This window comes from Apis laboriosa, unplaced genomic scaffold (genome assembly GCF_014066325.1).
Source record: "Apis laboriosa isolate Shangri-la unplaced genomic scaffold, ASM1406632v1 scaffold69_cov144, whole genome shotgun sequence".
Classification (NCBI taxonomy): Eukaryota; Metazoa; Arthropoda; class Insecta; order Hymenoptera; family Apidae; genus Apis; species Apis laboriosa.
Genome location: NW_025224165.1, coordinates 700,905 through 723,099, shown reverse-complemented (window position 1 = coordinate 723,099; position 22,195 = coordinate 700,905). Strand labels below are relative to the sequence as shown.

Below are 22,195 nucleotides of genomic sequence, written 5' to 3'. Positions count from 1 at the left end.
TAGTTTAATTAAATTAAATTTAGTTCAATTGTATTAAAATTATAAGATTGAAAAATTAATCTCAAAATTATTTAAATTATGTTAAATATTTTTATGTTAATTATATAAAAGAAATTGTAAAATTTTGATATGTAAGATTTGGAATATTTTTATATTTTCTAATAATTGCAATAGGTTAAAATTATTTTAAATAAATTTTGTAAAACTAAAATTTTTTTTCGAAAAAATCCTTTTTTATAAATCATAAATTTTTATTTCATTTAATATATATTATAAATTTTTATTATAAATTTATTTATAAATTTATATATGTAAAGTTTTTGTGTATTGATTTTTATAAAGTATAAATTATTTTATATTATCAGTTATTGCAAAAATATATTCAATATTATATACATAGTCTAATTTTTGATATTTTCAATTTTTAAATATTAAATTAGATATTAAAATTACTCTTTTGAAAATTTATTTTGGAAAAATTTGAAAAAAAATATTTCTATATATTTTAAAACAGTATAACTTTAAAATCAAACGATTTGAACTTTTTTAGATAAATATTAAACAGATTATTTTACTGTATAAAAAATGTTTTTAAAAATTAGTATTATTTTGAATTGTAAAAAAAAATATTATAAAACTAAAAATCATGGTTTTTAATATTTTTATTTAACCGTAATGAAGATTTAAAACATATTTTTTGTAGATTTAAATAAATTATGTATATGCATAATATTTTATCAAAATCAATTGACATTGCTATAAGCTACAAATGATTAGAAATTTTCATTTCAATTTTCATAGACTCAGATAAAAAAATAAACATCTTAATTTTGACTAATAACAATTAATAAAAATTTTGACAATTTTGACTAATAACAATTTTAAAAAATTTTTCTGACTTTAAGAAGTTTTCTTGATTCCACACACTGAAATTTCGTGAAGGTCTTTCTTGCCCATGTTTGCAACAGTTTTCAAATAAAAAAAAGTCAAAGTTTGATTGAGCCATGGAGTTCGTTCACATTTAACATATTTAGTTGGCAATCAGATTGCAATTAGTTGCAATTAGTTGTAAATGTCAAAAATTGTGAAATTCAGTCAATTATCAATTACAAAAATAATTAAAGTCAATCACTATTAAATTTATTCACAATATATAATATAACGTACACAATACACAATGTAAACAATTATTTCACAACTGTGGTTGATCTTTTGAGCGATAATTCTATTGAGACATTCATTTTTTATATAATAGTTTACGGGATTTTAATATACAAAATGCATATGATATAAAATGGAGTAAATCTCTAAATTTTTTAATTTTTAAAAATTTTATTAATTCTTAAATTTTATTAATCATATTCATACAAATTTTATTTCGCATAAACATCAATAATATACTTTGAATATTGAATTCAGTATCAAACATGTCAAATGATAGATTATGTTGACATAAACAAAAAAAAAATTTTTGTGAAATTTATGTTTTTTAAAAAGCATTTCATGCTTCTCACTATTATAATTCAATAAAAATTAAAAAATTTTATTTTATTTTTGTTCAAAAATATAATATTGATAAAAATATATACAAAGGAATCATTAAAATATTATTTTTTATAATAAATATGTATATAAATATATATAATTATTTTTTATAATTAATCATATAATTTTGTCTATATGATTTTTTCTTGAAAATATATTAATTCTTCCTAATCTCTCCTATATTAATTTTGCAAATTCTATTTATTTTATCATAATATTTTATATTTTATGATTATTGTTATGTCAATAACTATAGTTTAATTTAATAATTTCTATTTTTTCTTTTTTAATTTTATTTTATTATTTAAATTTTAATCTTTAAGATTTCAATTTTTAAGATTTCAATTATAATCTTGAAATCTAAAAAAAATATTTTTATTTATTTTTATTCGATAAGAAAAAATTTTATAATAAAAAAAAATTTTATACAAAAATAATTAAAAATATATTTTTTCATATTCTTCCAACTAGAATTTTGTTTATAATAATGAGGTATAATATATATATATATATTTTTTTAACTATATCAATATCAAAAAATTAACTAAATTAATTATTTACTATTATATTTTACTTTATTTTAAAACTTTTTCTGGTTTCACATTGTCTGGCTTTTATTATTCGATTAAAAATGAATTTCGTCTGATTACTGATCGATATGCTTTTTTATGCCGCTATACCGATTATGTGTAATCAAATGCTTCCAAAAATGCATAATTAAAAAAAAAATGAAATAATAAGACCGTGGAAAACAAGCATTATTCCGATCGATAATTTACTGATATTCATTTTCAATCGGACAAAAATAGAATAATATGAAAAGGCTTTTAATGATAAGTAAATTAATATAAATAATCAAATCAATGATATTAATGATAAGTAAATTAATATAAATAAATTAATTTAAATATAATGAATTATGTGAAATTATATATTGTTATAATACATACATAATAAGCAAAAATAAAAATTTCTCACTTCACATTTATATAACATGATACAATTAAATCTACATAAAATTATAAAAATATGAAAAGAAAAAACATTTTTTTCATTTGAAAAAAATTAATTGAAAACTTGTCAATCTAGCAGACTTGAATATGAGGGGATGATTGGTAAAAGATTATTCTTTACGCAAAAATAAATAAAAATTGTAGAATAAAATTTTTTGTTTTCAAGAAAATTACAATGGATCAAAATTTTTTTTCGAAAACATTGTATTTTCAACAAATTTAAATTTTTTTTATTTTTATAGAATGTCTTGAAATATAAATATTTCATTTTATTTATATTATATTATAATATTTCATATTATTTATATATAAATATAAATATAATACATTTTATATTAATAAATTAAATATAAATAAAATTATATATTTTTTCAATTTTTTATTTTTTTTTGCACGAAAAATAAATTTCTATCAATAATCCGCTCGTATTTCATTGAGAGTTAATTCTGAATTCATATGATATAATAATATTAAATTTATTACACAGTTACATATATAAATCTTTCTTTTTACATATATAGCGTCTCATTTATATCATAAAAATTAAATAATAATTCTGTCTTAAAATTTAAGTAATCTCTATGTTCCTTATATTCATTAAATATTATACACTAAATATATCTTATTATCCAAAGTATTTTTTATGACCAGACTCAAAAATCTTTTATATTTTGCTACAGAAGTATTCACTTCACAAAATATTTGAATTTGATAATAATATAATAATAATTGGTTCTAATGATGTATTTGAATAATTGATAATTAATGATTTGAATTTTATTATATTTTATATATATACATATATATAATATATTTTAAAATATTATTAAATAACAATCTATATTCAAAAAATACCTGTAATTAATATTATCAATTTTTATATATTATTAACTATATATTACTACAACTTGATGTTTTCCATAAAATAAAACTGGCATTTCAAAGCTATTAATGCACTTCAATTGATGGCAAATAATTAAAAAATAAAAAATAAAAAAATTCCATTTTTCTTTGAAAACTTTGATAAGTGATTTTTTTTTATTTTTTTATAGTAAACTGGAACGTTCCTGCATGATAATGTCTGGATTAATTTAACTATTTTACAGCATTTTGTTTTCGTATGAAATATATGGAAAAATTCATTCATAAAATACAATGTAATTAGTTTTCATCGTCAATGATATAATTTTTTGGAATTAAATCATTTAATTCATTGAAGAAAATATTTATTATTGTTCGTACGAAAAACAAAAATTTTTAAATATTTATATGAAATCTATAATAGATATTATTATCAATTTATTTTATTTATTTTTATTTATTATTATTTATATATTATTAATTTCTATTTAGTTTATTATTTATTGTTATTTTTATTAACACCTTATTTATTTTTATTTTCTTATAATATTCTAGAGATATTTAATAAACATTATCAATATATATCATATATATCAATATAATTCAATTAATTTGTAAGAAAAATATGTATAATAAAAATATATAATTCGTTCTAGATTTTAAGAATATTTTGTTAATCAATTTAGTTGATGTTTTCGTTTATTGCTATCAATGAAATTGATATTTTTTATATAATTTTTAGTTTAATAATATAACATTGATTATTAATTTTCAGTTTATGTGTGAACATTGTGTGAACACATATAGAATATTTGAACGCATATAGTATGTTCTAAATAACATGGTTATGAACAGCAGTTTAAGCTTGGCCTGTCGTAGGCTTATTAACTGTCAATAAACGCGCTTGCGCGGTTAATTGGAGGTTGGAAGTTCATGCAAAACGGATTAAAGGTAAAGGAGGTTAAACTGTGACCCTATAAAACGCTTGGTAATTAAGCATAAATCGCAGTGGAAATTGTGCTCGTTACGCGTAGTCACTCTTTAGAAGGAAAAGAACCGATATATTATAAACTAAAGTAAAAAGCTTTTGCAAGTACAACTTGAATAAAGATAAATGAAAGAAAAATTAAAATCGATTATCTTTTTCAGATAAGATTGAAGTTATGATGTTTGTTGTTCAATAAAATTGACTTTTCATATATCATTATATATGAAAGGTTGCATATTGAATCAATATTTAAAATAAACTATCATTTTCAATTTCTTTCTTTTAACTTTCCAATGTATTTTTCCAAAAATAAATTAGAAAAATTTAGTTACAAGATTTTAATTTTTAATTTGTGAAATTTCTAAAATCGATTATTTTCCAAGAGTTAATTCTATATAAAAAGAAATAAAAAAATATTGTTTAAAATATATTTTTTACTTATTAAAATTTATGAATTTATAAATCATGAAATTTATAAACTAATATTTGTATTTTATAACTTAATATATAATAATTTTTTAATAATTTTTTAATTAAAAAAGTAGTAATCATTTTAATTATACAAATTATATAATAATTATATAATAATTATATAAAAGTAGTAATCATTTTAATTAATAATTCAAATAATTCATATAAATGAAAAAAAATAAAAGAAATTAATATCGCTATGTAGAAATAAATATTATTTTATTTAGAAATTAACATTATATATAGATAATATATAGATAGATATATAGATAATTATATACTTTATTAGCTTTATATAAATGATTATATTTGATGATGAAAGTTATTTAAAGAAAAAAAAAATTATTTTAAATATTAAATATTCGCACCTGCGATAGTGTTGCTGGTAAATGAAAGATCAATAACTTGTAATCGATGATATATTTTTTCAACAATAAGTAGACTACATTACAAATGTACAAGAGTTTGATTTCTCACAATGTCATAATAATCGTATCGTCAGAGTACGATATATAATTACAAAAAAATTGTTTATTGATCATATCCGGCGATCAGATTATGATGTTTATTACAAAGATTTTTTTTTTCTTATTTTTTAGTTTATACTTTCAGAAATCCTTTTTACAGTCCAATTGAGAAGATTGCGATTTCTCAATGGGATATGATAATATTTAATAAGTTTGCAATCAGCATTTTGACTTGTGATATCTTGAAATTAAAAAAAAATTTTTTTAATTAAGCTAACATGATAATTAATGTCGCACAAAGCTGGTGATGGTCAAGAATTAATCAGTATTTATTATAGATTTTCCTGAATGTAGCATACTATTAATTGTTGTTGAATCAGCCATTTAATATATTATGCTTAAGGCTTGACATTATGTTGCCAGGTTGAAATATATCAAAAATATACAATTGAAAGTGTATCTTAAATTTTTCTCAAAAATGGTCTTGATGTTGTCTTTTCAAATAACATCATTCTTTGTTTAATTGAAGGTCACGTGATCGATAAAAATGGAAAAGGTTTTCGTGCGAAGAATTTCTCAAATAAATAAATCATAAATCTCCCGAGCACTTATTATATTACTCGCGAACAGTTAAATTTTATTACAATATCATAATAAAAAAAAAAAAATTCTAAAATCAATAAAAATTCTATGCAAATATTTATACAGTACAATATCTTTAATTTGATATAATAGTATATATATAATTAATATATACTATTATTAATTTAATATATATACTAAATAATTAACAAAAAATTAATAAGTAAATTAAATAATTATAAATATTTTTTGCATATTTTAAATATTATTGATTTATTAAATTTACTTAGAAAAATAATATTTCTATCTTTCATATATGAATGAAAGCATTTAAACAAATAAAAAATAAGAAATAAAAAATAAAAATAAAATTTGATTATATGCATATTAAAAAAGTAAATTACATATAATAATATCATTATTGTATCGCCGCGTCAGTTGCTCTATTTCGTTTAATGCAAAATTCATTCGATTTTAATCTAATAAATAACTCTCAACCGACTTGTTTTGATTTTTTATCTGATATATATTGATATATTGATTTATTATTATATATTGATTTTTATATGATTTAAAATCGATTCCCTAAAGATATTTCACGAATATTAACATTTTCTTTAAAGAAATAAAAATGATTATTTTTTATCTTTGTGACATAATTCCTAATGATGTAAGATTTACTAATTGTAAATGAATTATTAATATTATATGTTTTATAAAAAATATTATTATTATTATAGAAAATAAAGAAAAAATTTTATATATAATTGCTATGTAAAATAAATAGAGAATAAAAATAATAGAAGATAGGAAAAAATGTAAGAAATAGGAAAATATGTCATAAGACAAAAATGAAATAATATGAAACAAAATAATATTTTGCATTCATATATATTACTATATATGAAAAAGATAACTATACTCATTTTTCAAATAAAAATCTACATTTAAAATTTGACAAATACTTTTTTTCAGTAGATATTAAAATTTATGATATATCTAAAAAATATTTAATAAATCTTTTATTTTGAACATTTTTTTTTTAGTTTTTAATTTATTTTTTTAATATATTTTAATCTTTTTTATTTCATATTGCTTAATAAAAATCAGAAAGAAATATAGATATTAAATTCATGATGTATGAATGATATTGTAAATTTAGCAATATTTTGGTACGTCATTATGTTATTGAGAGAAATCAGATAAGGTATTTATTATTTGATTTATATTCAATGAAGGAATATAAATCAAATAATAATAAATTTCAATAATATAGTGAGATAATAAATTGATTGAAAGTTGGTTCCATATCGAATATCTGTATAAGCATGTTGACAGATTTTAATTAAAATAAATATATTAGTATATACTCATATAATTATATTAATATAGATATGTAAGCATATAATAATATACTTATTTTAATTGAAATCTTATATTAATATAAGTATATAAATATATAATAATATAATTATTTTATTGATTTTAATTTAATTCTAGCAAAAAACTTAAAATACATAATATTTTTATTATTAAAAATATATATTATTATTATTAAAAATTATCAAAACATTTAAGTAAGTATAATGGATAAAAAATGTTGTAATTACAAAAAAATTATGTTTCACAATAAATAACTTTTTTATGATATTAAAAAAATATCATTTAAACGACGCTATTGATATATAAGTTAATATAAAAGTTAATATTTTTAACATGATTCAACTGTAATTGATTATTGATATCCACTCCAAATGGGAGACTAGAATAATTTATAGAGGTTCGTGATTCCTGAAAAAAATTTGGCACCGTTTCAAATCGTTGTAAAGTTAATCGAGCTCGTATGAATGTATCGATATTTACTGGCTCGCTGCGATTCCATTGATAAATTGTATGTTATTATTCCATTATATATTTCCATTTCACTGTATATATTTATAAAATAATGGATGTATGTATACACGATCATATATCATCATATTCTGTCATTCTATTAAATTTTAACTTGAAAACTTGCTGATCTCTAAAGAATTTCAATAATATATGAAATTCCAATATGAAAAATTTATCTGTTTAATTGTTTAATTCAATTCTAATTAAAATGTATTTCATGGATATGTATATTATTCAGAAAACCTTCAAATTAAGTTGAGTAAATATTTAATATATTTCAACATTTCATATTAATTAACGTGCCATAATGAACGATAATATTATCCATTATTTTATAAAGAATTAGTTTAAGTTGAAATGAATATAGTTTAAAAATATGAATGAACTTCGAATTAATAATAAATAATTATTTAGTAACTTTTAATAAAAAATTCTCTTAAGATAATATGTATAAGTTTTTATATTTCGTTAAAGTTTGGAAAGTTTTAAAGACATATTAATTTTAAGGATTATTATGTTTATTTACTTTTATTAATATAATATAGAAAAAAGAGAAATGAATGAATAAATGAGTGAGTGAGAAAATATAAGAGGGAAAAGAAAATATTTTTAGATCATATTGATATTTACACTAATTATAAAAATAATAATATATTATAACAAATATATTTATATAGATTTATAATTATTTAAATTATTTAAAGTAACAGTCAATCAAAAATTAAAATTTGTACAAATGGTACTAATATAAATCATAAAAATATTTTATACAGTTAAAAAAAGTTATTAAAAACTTAGATTTGGCATCTCAAATTTATTTTCTAAATTTGTATTATAAAATATTATTAGAATATTAAATATTAAATCACTATTGACTTACGAGCATTTAATTATATGTTGTTGTATAATTGTTGTTGCATAATCTATTACACATTGTGTTGATGCACATTATTATCTTCTCAATTATTTATGGAAAATTATTATTTAATAGCTGATCGATTGTATTATTCCGTAGAAGAATATATTCGATTTTATCGGTTCCGATAAAATACAGTTTACGCTAAATTGTGCTATGCTATCATCGTTTGATCCTTTGTGATGACCTCATTTCAAAACTGTTCACTTTTATCACTTTGATGAGAAACTTCACCATATATTCATAGTAGCGTTAATTTGAAATATCTTGTTTTATAGAAAGACTATCATATAATTAAGCTTTGTTTTCTAAAAACTATTGTCTAATGCCGTATAAAAACGATATTATTATATTAATCTTCTTTTTTATTAACAGATATTTATTTTTTGAAAATTACAAATCATCCAATTGTAATATTTGGAACATTATACATTATCATTGCGGATTTTCCTTAATTCGATTTATTTAGAATTATGACGATTTTCTATTAAAATTTTGTTTATATTCTAATCTTTCAATAATAATTATTTTTAATTTATAAAATTATAATAAAAAAAATTAAGAAATTTAACAAAAAAATTTAAAAAATTGAATAAGTACGAATTGAAATTACATGTATCAACAACATAATATAAACAATTTATTTGTTTTATATATCAAGTATATAATATTTTGTATCAAAAATTAATGTTTTCCGTACTAAATAAATCACAAGTATATCAATATTCTTTATCTGAGCGTAAAACAATAAGTGATTTTTTGCATGAAAACTGAATGAACACAAAATATGATACTTTTGATTTGTTGCTCCATATAAAGCTTGAGAATTCGTAATATAATAATTCTTGCATATAACGGAAAAAGTGGCTATGCAAAAAGTATCGAAATACACACATCTGATCATGTCTGCGATGAAATTTTCATGTAAAGCAATTTGAATAATCCTCCCACTGTTCGTAGAAATTTTTGTTTTAGAATATAATTTAGTTTTATTGTAACAATTCATGTTTCGAATTAATTCTTCAAGTGGAAATTATATACGATCAAATAACATAGTATGCATTTCTATCAAATGAAATGCATCAATGAAAAACATTGTAAACATATGTCAATTCCGAAATTCCGAAACTTTAAATGTTTAAAACTCTATATTTACACGTACTTCCAACATTCAATTAAATCTAATATTATATAAAATGTATCTTATAAAATAAACTTTCTTTTAAAAAAAATATATAAAATTTATAAAAAACTTCTAAAATAATTCTTTAAAAATATAATAATAATCTTTAATATTTAATGAAAGATTTTTAATCCATTTTTAAAGATTTTAATCAATTTTTATATTTTTTATTTTATATATGATATTTTGCTAAAAAATTATTCATTCTTCACAGGGTAAAAAAATATCAAATAAATATTATATTGATAACGATTACTCGATATATATTTCATGTATATAGTTATTCTATTATTTCTAAAAATATTTTATTTAATTTCTAAAATATTTCTCTTCTTATAAATATTATAGAATGTTTATAATTCAAATTTAATAATTAAAAAGCTTTTTTAAATAATTTAATTTATCAATAAAAAATATAATATAGTTATAATATAATATAAGTTATAGAAAATATAAATCCTATCTCATTTTACAATGCTTTAGTAAAAATTTAATTTATCTTTAAAAAATAATATAAAAAATAATATTTTAATATATCTTTGATAAGAAAAATAGAAAATGAAAGAAAATAGAATAAATTAACTTTTTCAAATAATTTGTAACTCTGGGAAGAATATTGCGGCTATGAACTTAGAAAACCCTGCAGCAATAAGCAGTCATGGGAATTGCAAACGGTTCGAGTGGAGGCCTAGGCTGCATTGCAGGAAGCAATTCTAGATTTTTAGAGTTTGATGTCACGCTTTTTAAATAATAGAGAGAAAAAAATTAACTTGAAAAACATAAATTTATATTCTAATATTAATAGAGAGGAAAAACTTTATTAGATAGACATTATTTTATTTTATTAGATAGACATAGATTTAATTAATTTATTTATTTCTCCATACTATTTTCAAATCAAAATATAACATCAGATTTTAAAAATTTAGAGCCATCTCTTTTGATAAATCTGCTAGGTTATCAAAGTATTGCAATTCCAAAATCGAGAAACATTTTGATATAATTTTATATCAAATTTTTAGCATTATATATTTGATATCAGCATTCTTCCAAAGTGAAAGAAGAAAAAAGTTTAGAAGAATTCAAATGTTTTCAGAATTTCATTAAAAAATTTATTAGATAGATATATTATAGAATAAAACTGCCGAATGAGAATAATATTACTTCTTTTAAAATGACTTAATTCTCTTCTATTTCCAGATGAAAAGAATACATGACGTCACATTATTCCCATTGCCATTACTAGATCATGTGACATGGCATAACCTTTGATGGAAGTCTGGTCATGTGATGTATCTTTATATAATGTACTTTACCTGATCTACCTAATGTAACAGTGGCAATGAGAATAATGTGACGTCACGATTCTCATTCTGCGGAAATTCAGAGGGGAATTGTACCACTTTTAGAGGTAGAGAGGATAATATACTGTTCCCGACCAACAACTCTGCTGTGGGGCTTTTAGTGGATAAAAATCCCACAAGATATCTGAGGATTATTCCTTCTCCAGGGTTTTGATTATCTTTAAAACATTTCCCTTATATAAAAAGAAAAAATCCAGAAAAAATACAAATTGGAAATGTTTATTATAAAATTAATTTAATACACTTAAATTTGTTTACATACAATTTACATATATCATTATTTTTTATAGAAAATTTTTTAAATAACGATGATAATATTTATTGTAAATTCTTATGTACTATAAAAGAAATAAACTTAATTATGATTGTAATAAAATTGCAATAACGTTTCAATATTGAAACAATGCTTATATAATAAAGATATAAATAATAATAAATATAATTATAGTATATAAATATAAGTTGATAAAAGTTAATGTAAATAATATAGAAGTAAGCTTTTCTATCAGAATATATAGAATATAATTGAATAAAATATATTTTATATTTTTATATAAATAATTATATAAATAAATATATTTTATATTTTTATATTATACATATTAAATATTTTATTATTAACAAATAAAAGTTAGATTTCTATAATTCGAAAATTATAAATATATATAAAAAAATTTCAGTCAAATAAATATAAATATAAAAAAATAAAAAAATTATATATATTTTTATTTAGATATTGTTTATATTTTATATTGTTTATTTTCTTTCGTTCTGTTATGAAAATTTTTATAATAATTAAAACGTAAATTTACTTTAATTCGAATTATTTGCCATATGTTTAGATATCACAATTTTTTAATAATTGTTTATTATAATATTTCTTTTTTCAATCGTATCACATGTTCGAAAATATTCATAAAATATTTATAAAATATATTTATAAAAATATTTATAAATTTTTTTTTCTTTATTGATAAATATATATAAGTCAATAAATATTATTTCTTGTACAAAATTTCTATATGTTCCGTTTATTAAATGTAATTTAGCTTTTTTCTTAATATTTGATTTACCGAAATTCTAAAATAAATCTATTAAAAATATAAATAATTCAAAAATAAATATTTATTTTACCTGTCATTGCTATTTAAAAAATTAGCAATTATACAATATTTGAGAATGCTAATTTAGTTTCTATAATTAAAAGGATTATACAATTTATTGAATTCATCTATTATTAATACAAACAATTCGATAGATAGTAATCCTTCGAGATTCTTGATCGAATTATAATAAGCTTTCTAAACACACGGAATATCTAATTTCAATTCAGATTGCTAGTTAATAGATTTTGATAAGGAACAGATGAAATTGTAATTCAATACATATACCGTATAACCATACGTATATATACTTTACAATACTTTATGAAATATATATAAATATTATATATACATAAATATATAAATATAGGAAACTCATAACTGAAATTATAACTCACAAATTGCACTGATTGCATATACAACGCATATTTTTCATTTCCCAATATTATTTCTCGCATTGTTTCGATAAAAAATGGAATTCTTTTTAGGAAGATTCTAAGTTCAAAGAATAGATTTATTTGTATAATTACTGTTAATTGACTAGACAATATGTCAATATTTACCTTAAAATATATTATCAAATAAAAACAAAATGAATAATCTTGACCATAATCAATATAATAATTTTAGAATTTCTTTTTCTAATATTTTCACAAATATTTAGAAACATTGTATGTTTAATAGAATGAATGAAATATATACATTTATCTATATATTTAATTTTTATTATGAAAAAAGATTATAATTTTTTTTAAAGTAAATTCTATTTTAAAATTTTTATTACAAAAATTTTAAAAATGAAAACGCCAAAAATTATTATTATAAAATATACTAAGATTAATAGCACTAAAGATTATGATTTGAATTAATGAATATAAAAGAAAATGTCTAAAAAGAATTTAAATATAAATACATGATTATTAGACTATAATAAAGTATGAAAGTCTGCAAAAGTAAAATAATGGATGTTTAATATATATATATAATGCTGCAAATTAATTTTTACCGAGAAATGTTTCTATAAGAAACATATATGGACAATATTTAAACTTATTAATCTTATAATATCAAAATAAAGTCGAAAGTAAAATTAAAAGGTGTAAAAATATACTCTTTTGCATCAGAAAAAACTTTTTAGCATACTATGTGTCTTTAATGTATTATTCTCTTATCTCTTTGTGTTTGTGCAGAAGTATAAGAAAATCCTCTTTACTTTTTTAAAGATCATTTGCAGATATATAAATATATTTAGGTTCTTAAAAAATTGAATAACAGCGCAAATTTCTAATAGATTACGTATATTTATAAGATAATAAACATGGACATTAAATTATCATTAATGCTACTACATTATTATTCACATTAAATTTTTATATATTAAAACAATTTTCATTAATGAAAAAATTTTTGAAAAAATCGTTTATAGAACACAAATATTAAAAATCTAAGATGAAAAAATGGTAATTTTCTTCTATGGATGATTTAATGAATTTATAAATTAAATCAAATTAGAGTATAAAGATATAAACATTCGAATAATTTTCAAAAGTTTTTAATAAATTCGCCTTTCCTTTAGATTTGAATTTCGAAATTTCATTTTTCAATAAAGATTATAAGAATAGATATTACAATTTGATACAAAAGAAAATTGTTCATTGAATTTTTAATTAATTCATTGATATTTTGACTTATGATAAATAGTGGTATTAAAAATTAAAAAGGAAAATAAAAAAAAAAAGAAAAATCGTCAAAACTTTTGCAAAAAAATTGAAAAGTGTTTGAACGAAAAAAATCGAAAAAACTATCCCAAATTTTAAGACATAAAATAAATTCTTTATTTATAAAATTGTATATTAATTGTAAAAATTCATTGTAATATTAATATGATAATAATAAATATTATTATATTATAATAGCGTATGTATATATAAGTTTTTTTTCAAAAAGTGAAATAATTTAAGAAATAATTGGATAAATAGAGATCAAATAAGATATATATATATATATAATATATCCAATTATTTCTTAAATTACTTCACTTTTTGAAAAAAAAACTTTAAATGAAAATTATTTCAAGAAGAACATTTCGTAATAGTCACAAATCTTATTTAGATAACATGTCTTTCACATTTTAAGATTTTATTTTTTTAATGGAACAATATGTTTATATATATTTTATTAAATAAATATATAATCTATTTAATGACAAATAATATGTTGTTCTAAGATTATTCAAAATCATATATTGATGTTCAAAACTTATTATATATTCGTTGAATATTCAAAAATTGTTTCTTATCTTTTATATCCGAAAGAATGATCTAGGATGTCAATATTAATTAATTCTATCCAACATTGCAGAAGTAATGTTTTGGAATGTATATTTTATATGATATAGCAGATTATTATTGATAAATAAAAGTAATATTAAGTTATATTAATATTTTGAATCATTACATTGGAATTGATAATCAAGTAAATGAAATCTAATGTTCTATGAAAATAAATTTTGAACGATATAGAATATATAGAATAATAACATATTATAAATGAATATTATGGATAAATTTATTTTTGTAGGATTTAAATAGAAGCATGTAATTTCATTAAAAAAAAAAAGCAATCATTTTGAAATCTAGAAGATACATTCATTTAAGATTTGTAACTATCACGAAATGTTTTTTTAAACATAAAGCAATTTTCATTTGAAACATTTTTTCCAAAAATGAATAATTTAGGAAATGATTGTGGATCATTTCAAATGGAATATCTTCCATTTCAAATAGAATACACACACACACACACACACACACACACACACACACACACACACACACACACACATCCATTTATATTCAAACATTTTTGAAGAATTTATTTTTAAAAACGAAAACAAACAAAAAATGCAATATAATTACAAAAATATCAATTTATAAAATTATTAGCAACTGAAGTTTGCGTTAGATGAAACGCAAATATGTATATGATTTATATAAATTCAACATTCACTTTTCTTATTGTTTTATCAAAGAATTTTTCTAAATTATAAACTTTCATTAAATTCCTATACTTTGTGTTGTTTTCTCAAAACTTTTAATCATCTTTTTTACAAAACTCGCTCGTTAAAATTTTAACGTTTTTGTGATTAAAAATTTTAACTGAGTCTTTTATAACTTTTCAAAATTTTAGTATCAATTTTTTAATATAGAAATGAAAAAATACAAAATAAAAAAATTAATAATATAATTCATTATATTTTCATATTGAATTTGTTTTTAAATGATATTTAAGATTATATTATTAAAATATATATAATTATATAAATAATAATATTGTTTATAATTTATTAATATTTCATATAAATAATATAAATAAATATTACATAAATAAAATTTTTTAAAAAACATTTCTTATTTCATTTTTTTTTTTTATTAATAATACATGAAATTTGAAAATGATTTATTATATGTATTTTACATATAAAAAATATTTTATCGATATATGAATATAATTTGTACTAATTTGTACTAATACTTGTATTTAATTTTTTATTTAAATTTACTTAATTATTATATAATTATTATTTAATTATTATTACATACTATTTATTTTCAAACGACTTAAAAGATAATAGTTTGCAAAAAAATTTCTATTTTAGTCAACATGTGGTACTGATATCAAATTTATTACCGTATATAGATCTCGCGTGACACTAAAAGCTGATGATACCGACGCTTGCATTGTGCTTCCTCTTTTTATAACCTTATATATCCATTTAGTTTATCTATGCTTTAATTTATCAGGTTCGTTACATCAGGAATTTATATACATCAGGGAATATAACATTCATAAAATCTACCTCTACACATTTTAAGAATTCGTTTTATAGTTCTTCAATAATTTATATGATAATGTTTTAAATTTTTATTGAAAATCTCTCAAAAATGGAATTATTAGATATTATAATATTATAATATTATTAGATATTTAGTATATAACCTGATTACATCGTCCAACATATATCTGATTTTCTATTGTCAATATTTTCATTGTCAATGAACATAAAATATTTTTTGTAAATTTTAATGTACTGAATATAAATTGTATCACTGAACGTAAATCATATTTCTCCAGAATCTAGTTTATGAAAAAAATCAATTTAAAACAAAAATTGCAATTTTTCAACTTTAAAAATGCTTGTACAGTGAATTTTATTCAGTTGCGCTTGACACGAAATGATTCTGTGGACTTGTGGATTCTCTCTAATAAAATAATATAAATAATTATTAGATAGTAATTATTATAAATATGTTTAAATAATAATCAAAATTAAAAGAATAAGCATATTTTTCAATTTATTTCAAAAAATAAAAGTTTAAAAGAAAATGTTATCATATGCAATAGAGCAGAATTTCTTGCTGAAGAAAATTATAAAATTATTTTTTTATTAAATTATTTTTTAAAAGTGAAATAGAAGTGAAGTTTAGCAAAACAATGACAATGATATTCAATAAGGATAGTTGCTTCATTGCGATTTTGCTATATTGTGTGGCAGGTGAGTTGCCATCATTAAGTAAGGGTAATTGCTTCATCGCTATCGTGTTTTATTTCCGTATCAAAAACTTTCTCAAAAATAGCTTTTCTCAATGCTTTTTTTAGAAAAAATATAGTTCTATCATATGGTTTGACTAGACTTTCTTTGGAAGTTAATTCTTGAAATAAATTAAAAAATAACGTATATCAAAATAGACGTGTTTTAGGTATTTTTTCAAATTTGATTATTACTTAAATATAATTAGATATTTATAATCAAATAACTATATATTTATCATTTTTTCGAGAGAATTCATAGAATCATTTAACTGAATAATTATTATTATAAAAATATAAAATACTTCTAATTGCAATTTCTTTTAAAAATTGATTTTTTTTTTCAAGAACTATTTATTTTTAATGTTTTGGGAAAATATGATTTATAGATTCGTATTCAATACATTAAAGTTTTTAAGAAATTCATTCAATATAAGAAATGCCTTATGTTGAAAATTATAAAATAGAAAAAAAATAAAATTTTTCAAAGAATATCATAATAAAGTTGATATATCCATAATAATAAACATATAAATCATTTGGATAAAATTTTCGAATATTCATTTCGAACAATCATTTTTTTATATTAAATTTTATTCATTCAAATCAACAAATTATTCAACATCCAATGATGATAATTTATTTACTTAAAAATTCCATATCTAAATTAAATCAATTTTTCGATATAAAATAGAATAAAACAAATAATGTAAATAAATAAAAATAATGCAAATAAATAAATAAATAATTATTAAATTTTGCTGTAAAAATTTTTTCAACAATATTATAATTTGAACGATTAGCAATTTCAAATATTTTCGTTTTTCAAATATTTCAATTGTTGATAATTGCTGAAGAATTTTATGTCTTCCATTAATAGATTTATTAAGCTTGTTTTACTAATAAAATTTTTTGAGATTAATACATATTATTTATAAAATATCACTTTTTTTACTTTTTACTTTTTAGTTTTTTAATTATTTTATATTTGTCTTTAATAATTAAATATGTGTTTTTTATAAAAAGTGATATTTTCTTAATTTTATATATATAATAAAGTCAATTCGTTTAATTAAATGCTAAAATATTTGTTGTTCAATTGTTTGAATATTAAAATATTTATATGTATATCAGAATATTTAGATATTATGAATTTAAAAAAATAAATACTATTAATTATTTTACATCATATATTCTTAATATAAAAAAAAAAATTAGCAAATAATTCTTCAAAATTTTGTATTTCTTAACAATTTTGATTTAACTTAATAAAATATGTGTAATATGTGTAATATTTTTTTGTTGAATTTTTATTATTCCATTTAAAACATTTTAAATGAAAATTCCTAATCATAATATATCGATGAAAAATAATTATAACAATAAGATTAGTACCTAATAATATATTATGCAATGAATTTTTGAATAAATAAAATTTCTCTTTTTAATTTAAAAAATGAAATAAAAGATATAATTTAAGTCAATTATCAAATTATTTTTTAATTTTTCTATAATATAAGTAAAATTTTTTAAAATTGAAAAATTTTAAATTTCTACTTATAAATTTTATGAGATCATCAATATCAATAATTAAATAATTTACATTCAAGCGAGACGGTTTTTTATTATTATAACTCACCATTGAGTACGTGAACTAGAACACTGGCTGACTCGGCCGTAGACGGAGCACATGTATAATTTCCAGAATCAGCAGGTAATGCTCTGGATATCAAGAGACGCGATGTTCGTGTTTGTTTTTCAGTTACTACATTGATACCTCCTCTTTGACTGTAATTTATCACGTGATCATCTTTATACCTGAAAATTTAACGATCTTATATTAATTAAAATCATGTAATTATTATTTAAATTTCAGCTATTAATAATAAAGTATATAACTTTTATCTAGTAAAATTTGTCACGACGTAAAGTAACATATAAATGTTAATAAAAATTGATATTATTAATTATGATTATTTAAGTAATCCAAAAATATTAAACAAACAAAATCATTTTATTGTTAATGAATGATCATTGAAAAATACCACTAACATGTATTTAATAACAGATTCGTCATCTCTTTTCTTTTATTCACATTTTTTTCATCAATTATCATCATGTATATATAGTTGTATGCAAAACTTTCCGGTCAGAAATTATCTGAATAGATTTTATTCCATCCTTTCTTTAAAATTTCGAATAATTCTTTTGTTCCAATAATTTAAATTTATTTATGCACCGTTTTAATTTTTCCCATAAATATTGAATATTAGCAATTGAATAATAAATTTTTATATTTTATATTTTTTATATTAAAAGATAATTAATATTTAATTAGTTTTGATGTGTATTTTTGGTTATTATTAACAATTATGTGTAAAGAATTGATATTAATTGAAATTGATATTAATTGATTTTATTTTAATGTATAAAAAGTAAAAAATTATTTTTTAAGATTTATAATATTTATATTACAGAAATTTCACATGACATATTCTAATATTATTATTATAGATTTTCTAACATTATTTAAATTATTTTTATTTATATCTATTCCGAAATTACAGAATATTAGATAGAATACGAATACGATATCTTATATTTCTGTCCCTTTTTTTATCATATGAAATAATAATGTTTTAACGTAATAAATATATAATAAAAATTAATATTGAAATAAATTTATAAATTTATATCAAATAATGAGAGAATATTTCTATTTTATGTTATTATATATGATTAAATTTAATATTACATATTATTAAATAATATGTAATAAAATAAGAATATTCACAAAACGTAATAATAAATAGAATAATAAAATTGTAATAATATCACAAAAAATTTTAATTAAAATTTTTAAATTGCAAATAAGTAATGAAAACAATTAAATTTTTGAATTTCTGATTCATTTTTGATTTCTTTTACTTTACTATTTTTTATTAAACAATGAAAAAACTATAGTTTAATCACTCATCCGTTTAATCATTAGAGAAAACAATAAGAATAAAAACAGCAATTCCAATCCAATGATGATTTTTCATTTACTATTGATGTTCTGACGTTCATTTTAGCATGTAATCGAGAACCGTCTCAATGAACATTCCCATTCACGGATGTTCATATTACGCAGTACTTAAGAATATGGTATTTATGATTCAACTTCAAATCAAATTTGCGAAAATCTAATTAAACTTACCAATAAATGAAGGACGGTGGTTCAGGAGTCTGCAATACTATACAAGTCAGATTGATATCGCTTCCGCTCTTGATATATAGTTCTGAGTTACCATTGATCTTCGCCTTTGACACTATCAACATAATCAATTTGATGTTACACAGATTAATACATTTCTAGAAAGTATAATTGTATGATTTAAATAATTTTTTTAAATTTACTATTGTGTAATAATTGAAATTAAAAAAATTAAAAAAGTAATATTTTATACGTTAACATAAATTTGATTAATGTTTGATATTAGAACTGAAAAATTAGAATAAAAGTTATTTGTAATGAGAAGAATGTAATGTTGTTGTAATGAAAAGAAAATTTGTAATATGTTTGTTACACATATAGTGCAGTTCATTCTGTTATATTTTACTCAATATGCAAAGATGATTTCATCTATGGTATTCATATTGTATATATTACTCATTAATAATATAATAATTGCAATTTTTCACAAAATGAAAATAAATATTTCCAATCTCTATAATAAATCTCTATAATAAAAATAATCATAAAAATATTATGTTAAAATTTGAAAACTCAATATTTGAAAGCAGATTTAAAACTATATCAATAAAAAAAGTAAAAGACAATTATTTCTACTTATTATTAAATATATTCTATATATTATATATATTATTTTATATATTTCTAGAAACTGCAATTTTTAAAATATATCATTTTTGTAATAAATGTAAATATATTTCATTTAAGATAATTAATTCTAAAAACAACTTTTTTTTAGTCTAATTATATTTTAATTAATAGAAAAATTGTAAAAGCTTTTATTTTTAATATAATATATTAAACCTACATTAACAATACTCATAAAATAATAAAAATTGTAATTTCTTTTTAAATAGATATTTAAAAAATAATAAATAGTAAATAATTAATATTAGTATTATTATTAATATTAATTAATATTAGTATTAGTAAATAATTAATAATAGTAATCGAATCATAATCTAAATGATAAATGAATTTTTATGGAAAAAAAACAATTACACGCATTATTTTTAATAAAAATAAACATTTATTATAAAAATACTTTATATTTCACTTTGAAAATACTTGATTATTCCAATTCAATGATTTATATTTTATATAACTTTCATGCATTCATGCAATTATTACTTAATCGCAATAATTCATGTATAATTTTTTTTTTCATTATATTATTATATATCTTTAGTCAATACATTCGTTTTAAAATTCTGTTACTTTCTTTATTTCAAATCTGTTCCTGTTTTCAATCCAGAAATAATAATTCAAGTAACTTTTATTATCTGATTCGATTATTTCATATCTAAAAACATAATAATATTTAAATTGAAAATATTTATATCAATTTTGTCAATTATATCAACTTAAAAAAAGAAAAATTTTTAAATTTATGTTTAATTTAAAAAAAAATTAGAAATAATGCATAATACAATTTTTTCTTTAAAATTGATGCAGAAAGCTTTTTCTCTTGAAATATCGACACATTATTTTTTTCACAAAAATAAAATAATAATCAAAAATTTTTTTACATTCAACTCAAATAGAAAATACGAAATACTTTTCTGAATTTCTTGAAAAAAATATAGATAATTAAATTAAATTAATATGTAATATTAAGTATTATATTTATATTTTTAAAAATTATTTAAATGATCTATTTTTTTAAATCTATCATAGATTGTAGATGTGTTTATTTCATTTGTTTTACAACTCAATAGTTTTACAACTAAAATAAAAAATATTATTATCATATATGTGATCATACAGATTATACCTCCCATATCAGAATTTCAAAATTCGAAATCACATGTTTTTTTATTCATAGATTTAAATAATTAAATATATTATAAGTAAAATATCATTGAATCAATATATCTATAATTCACTTCATATGATTACCATCAATTCATCATTTGGATTATAATAACTCTAGAAGAAAATTTTGAATTATTTTTAAAAATATCATAAGTTATAAAAACCGATT

At 18.5% G+C, this 22,195-nt stretch overlaps 1 protein-coding gene across 1 annotated transcript in view; it reads right to left on the bottom strand.

Moving 5' to 3' along the window:
* LOC122719029 (basement membrane-specific heparan sulfate proteoglycan core protein-like) overlaps window positions 1-22,195 on the bottom strand; it is a 310,786-nt gene that overhangs the window by 61,570 nt on the left and 227,021 nt on the right. Inside the window, exons 4-5 of the mRNA XM_043944539.1 lie at window positions 20,176-20,287; window positions 18,616-18,794 (exon numbers count right to left, since the gene is read on the bottom strand). Coding sequence (XP_043800474.1) covers window positions 18,616-18,794; window positions 20,176-20,287 — 291 coding nt within the window. The remainder of the gene's footprint in view (window positions 1-18,615; window positions 18,795-20,175; window positions 20,288-22,195) is intronic.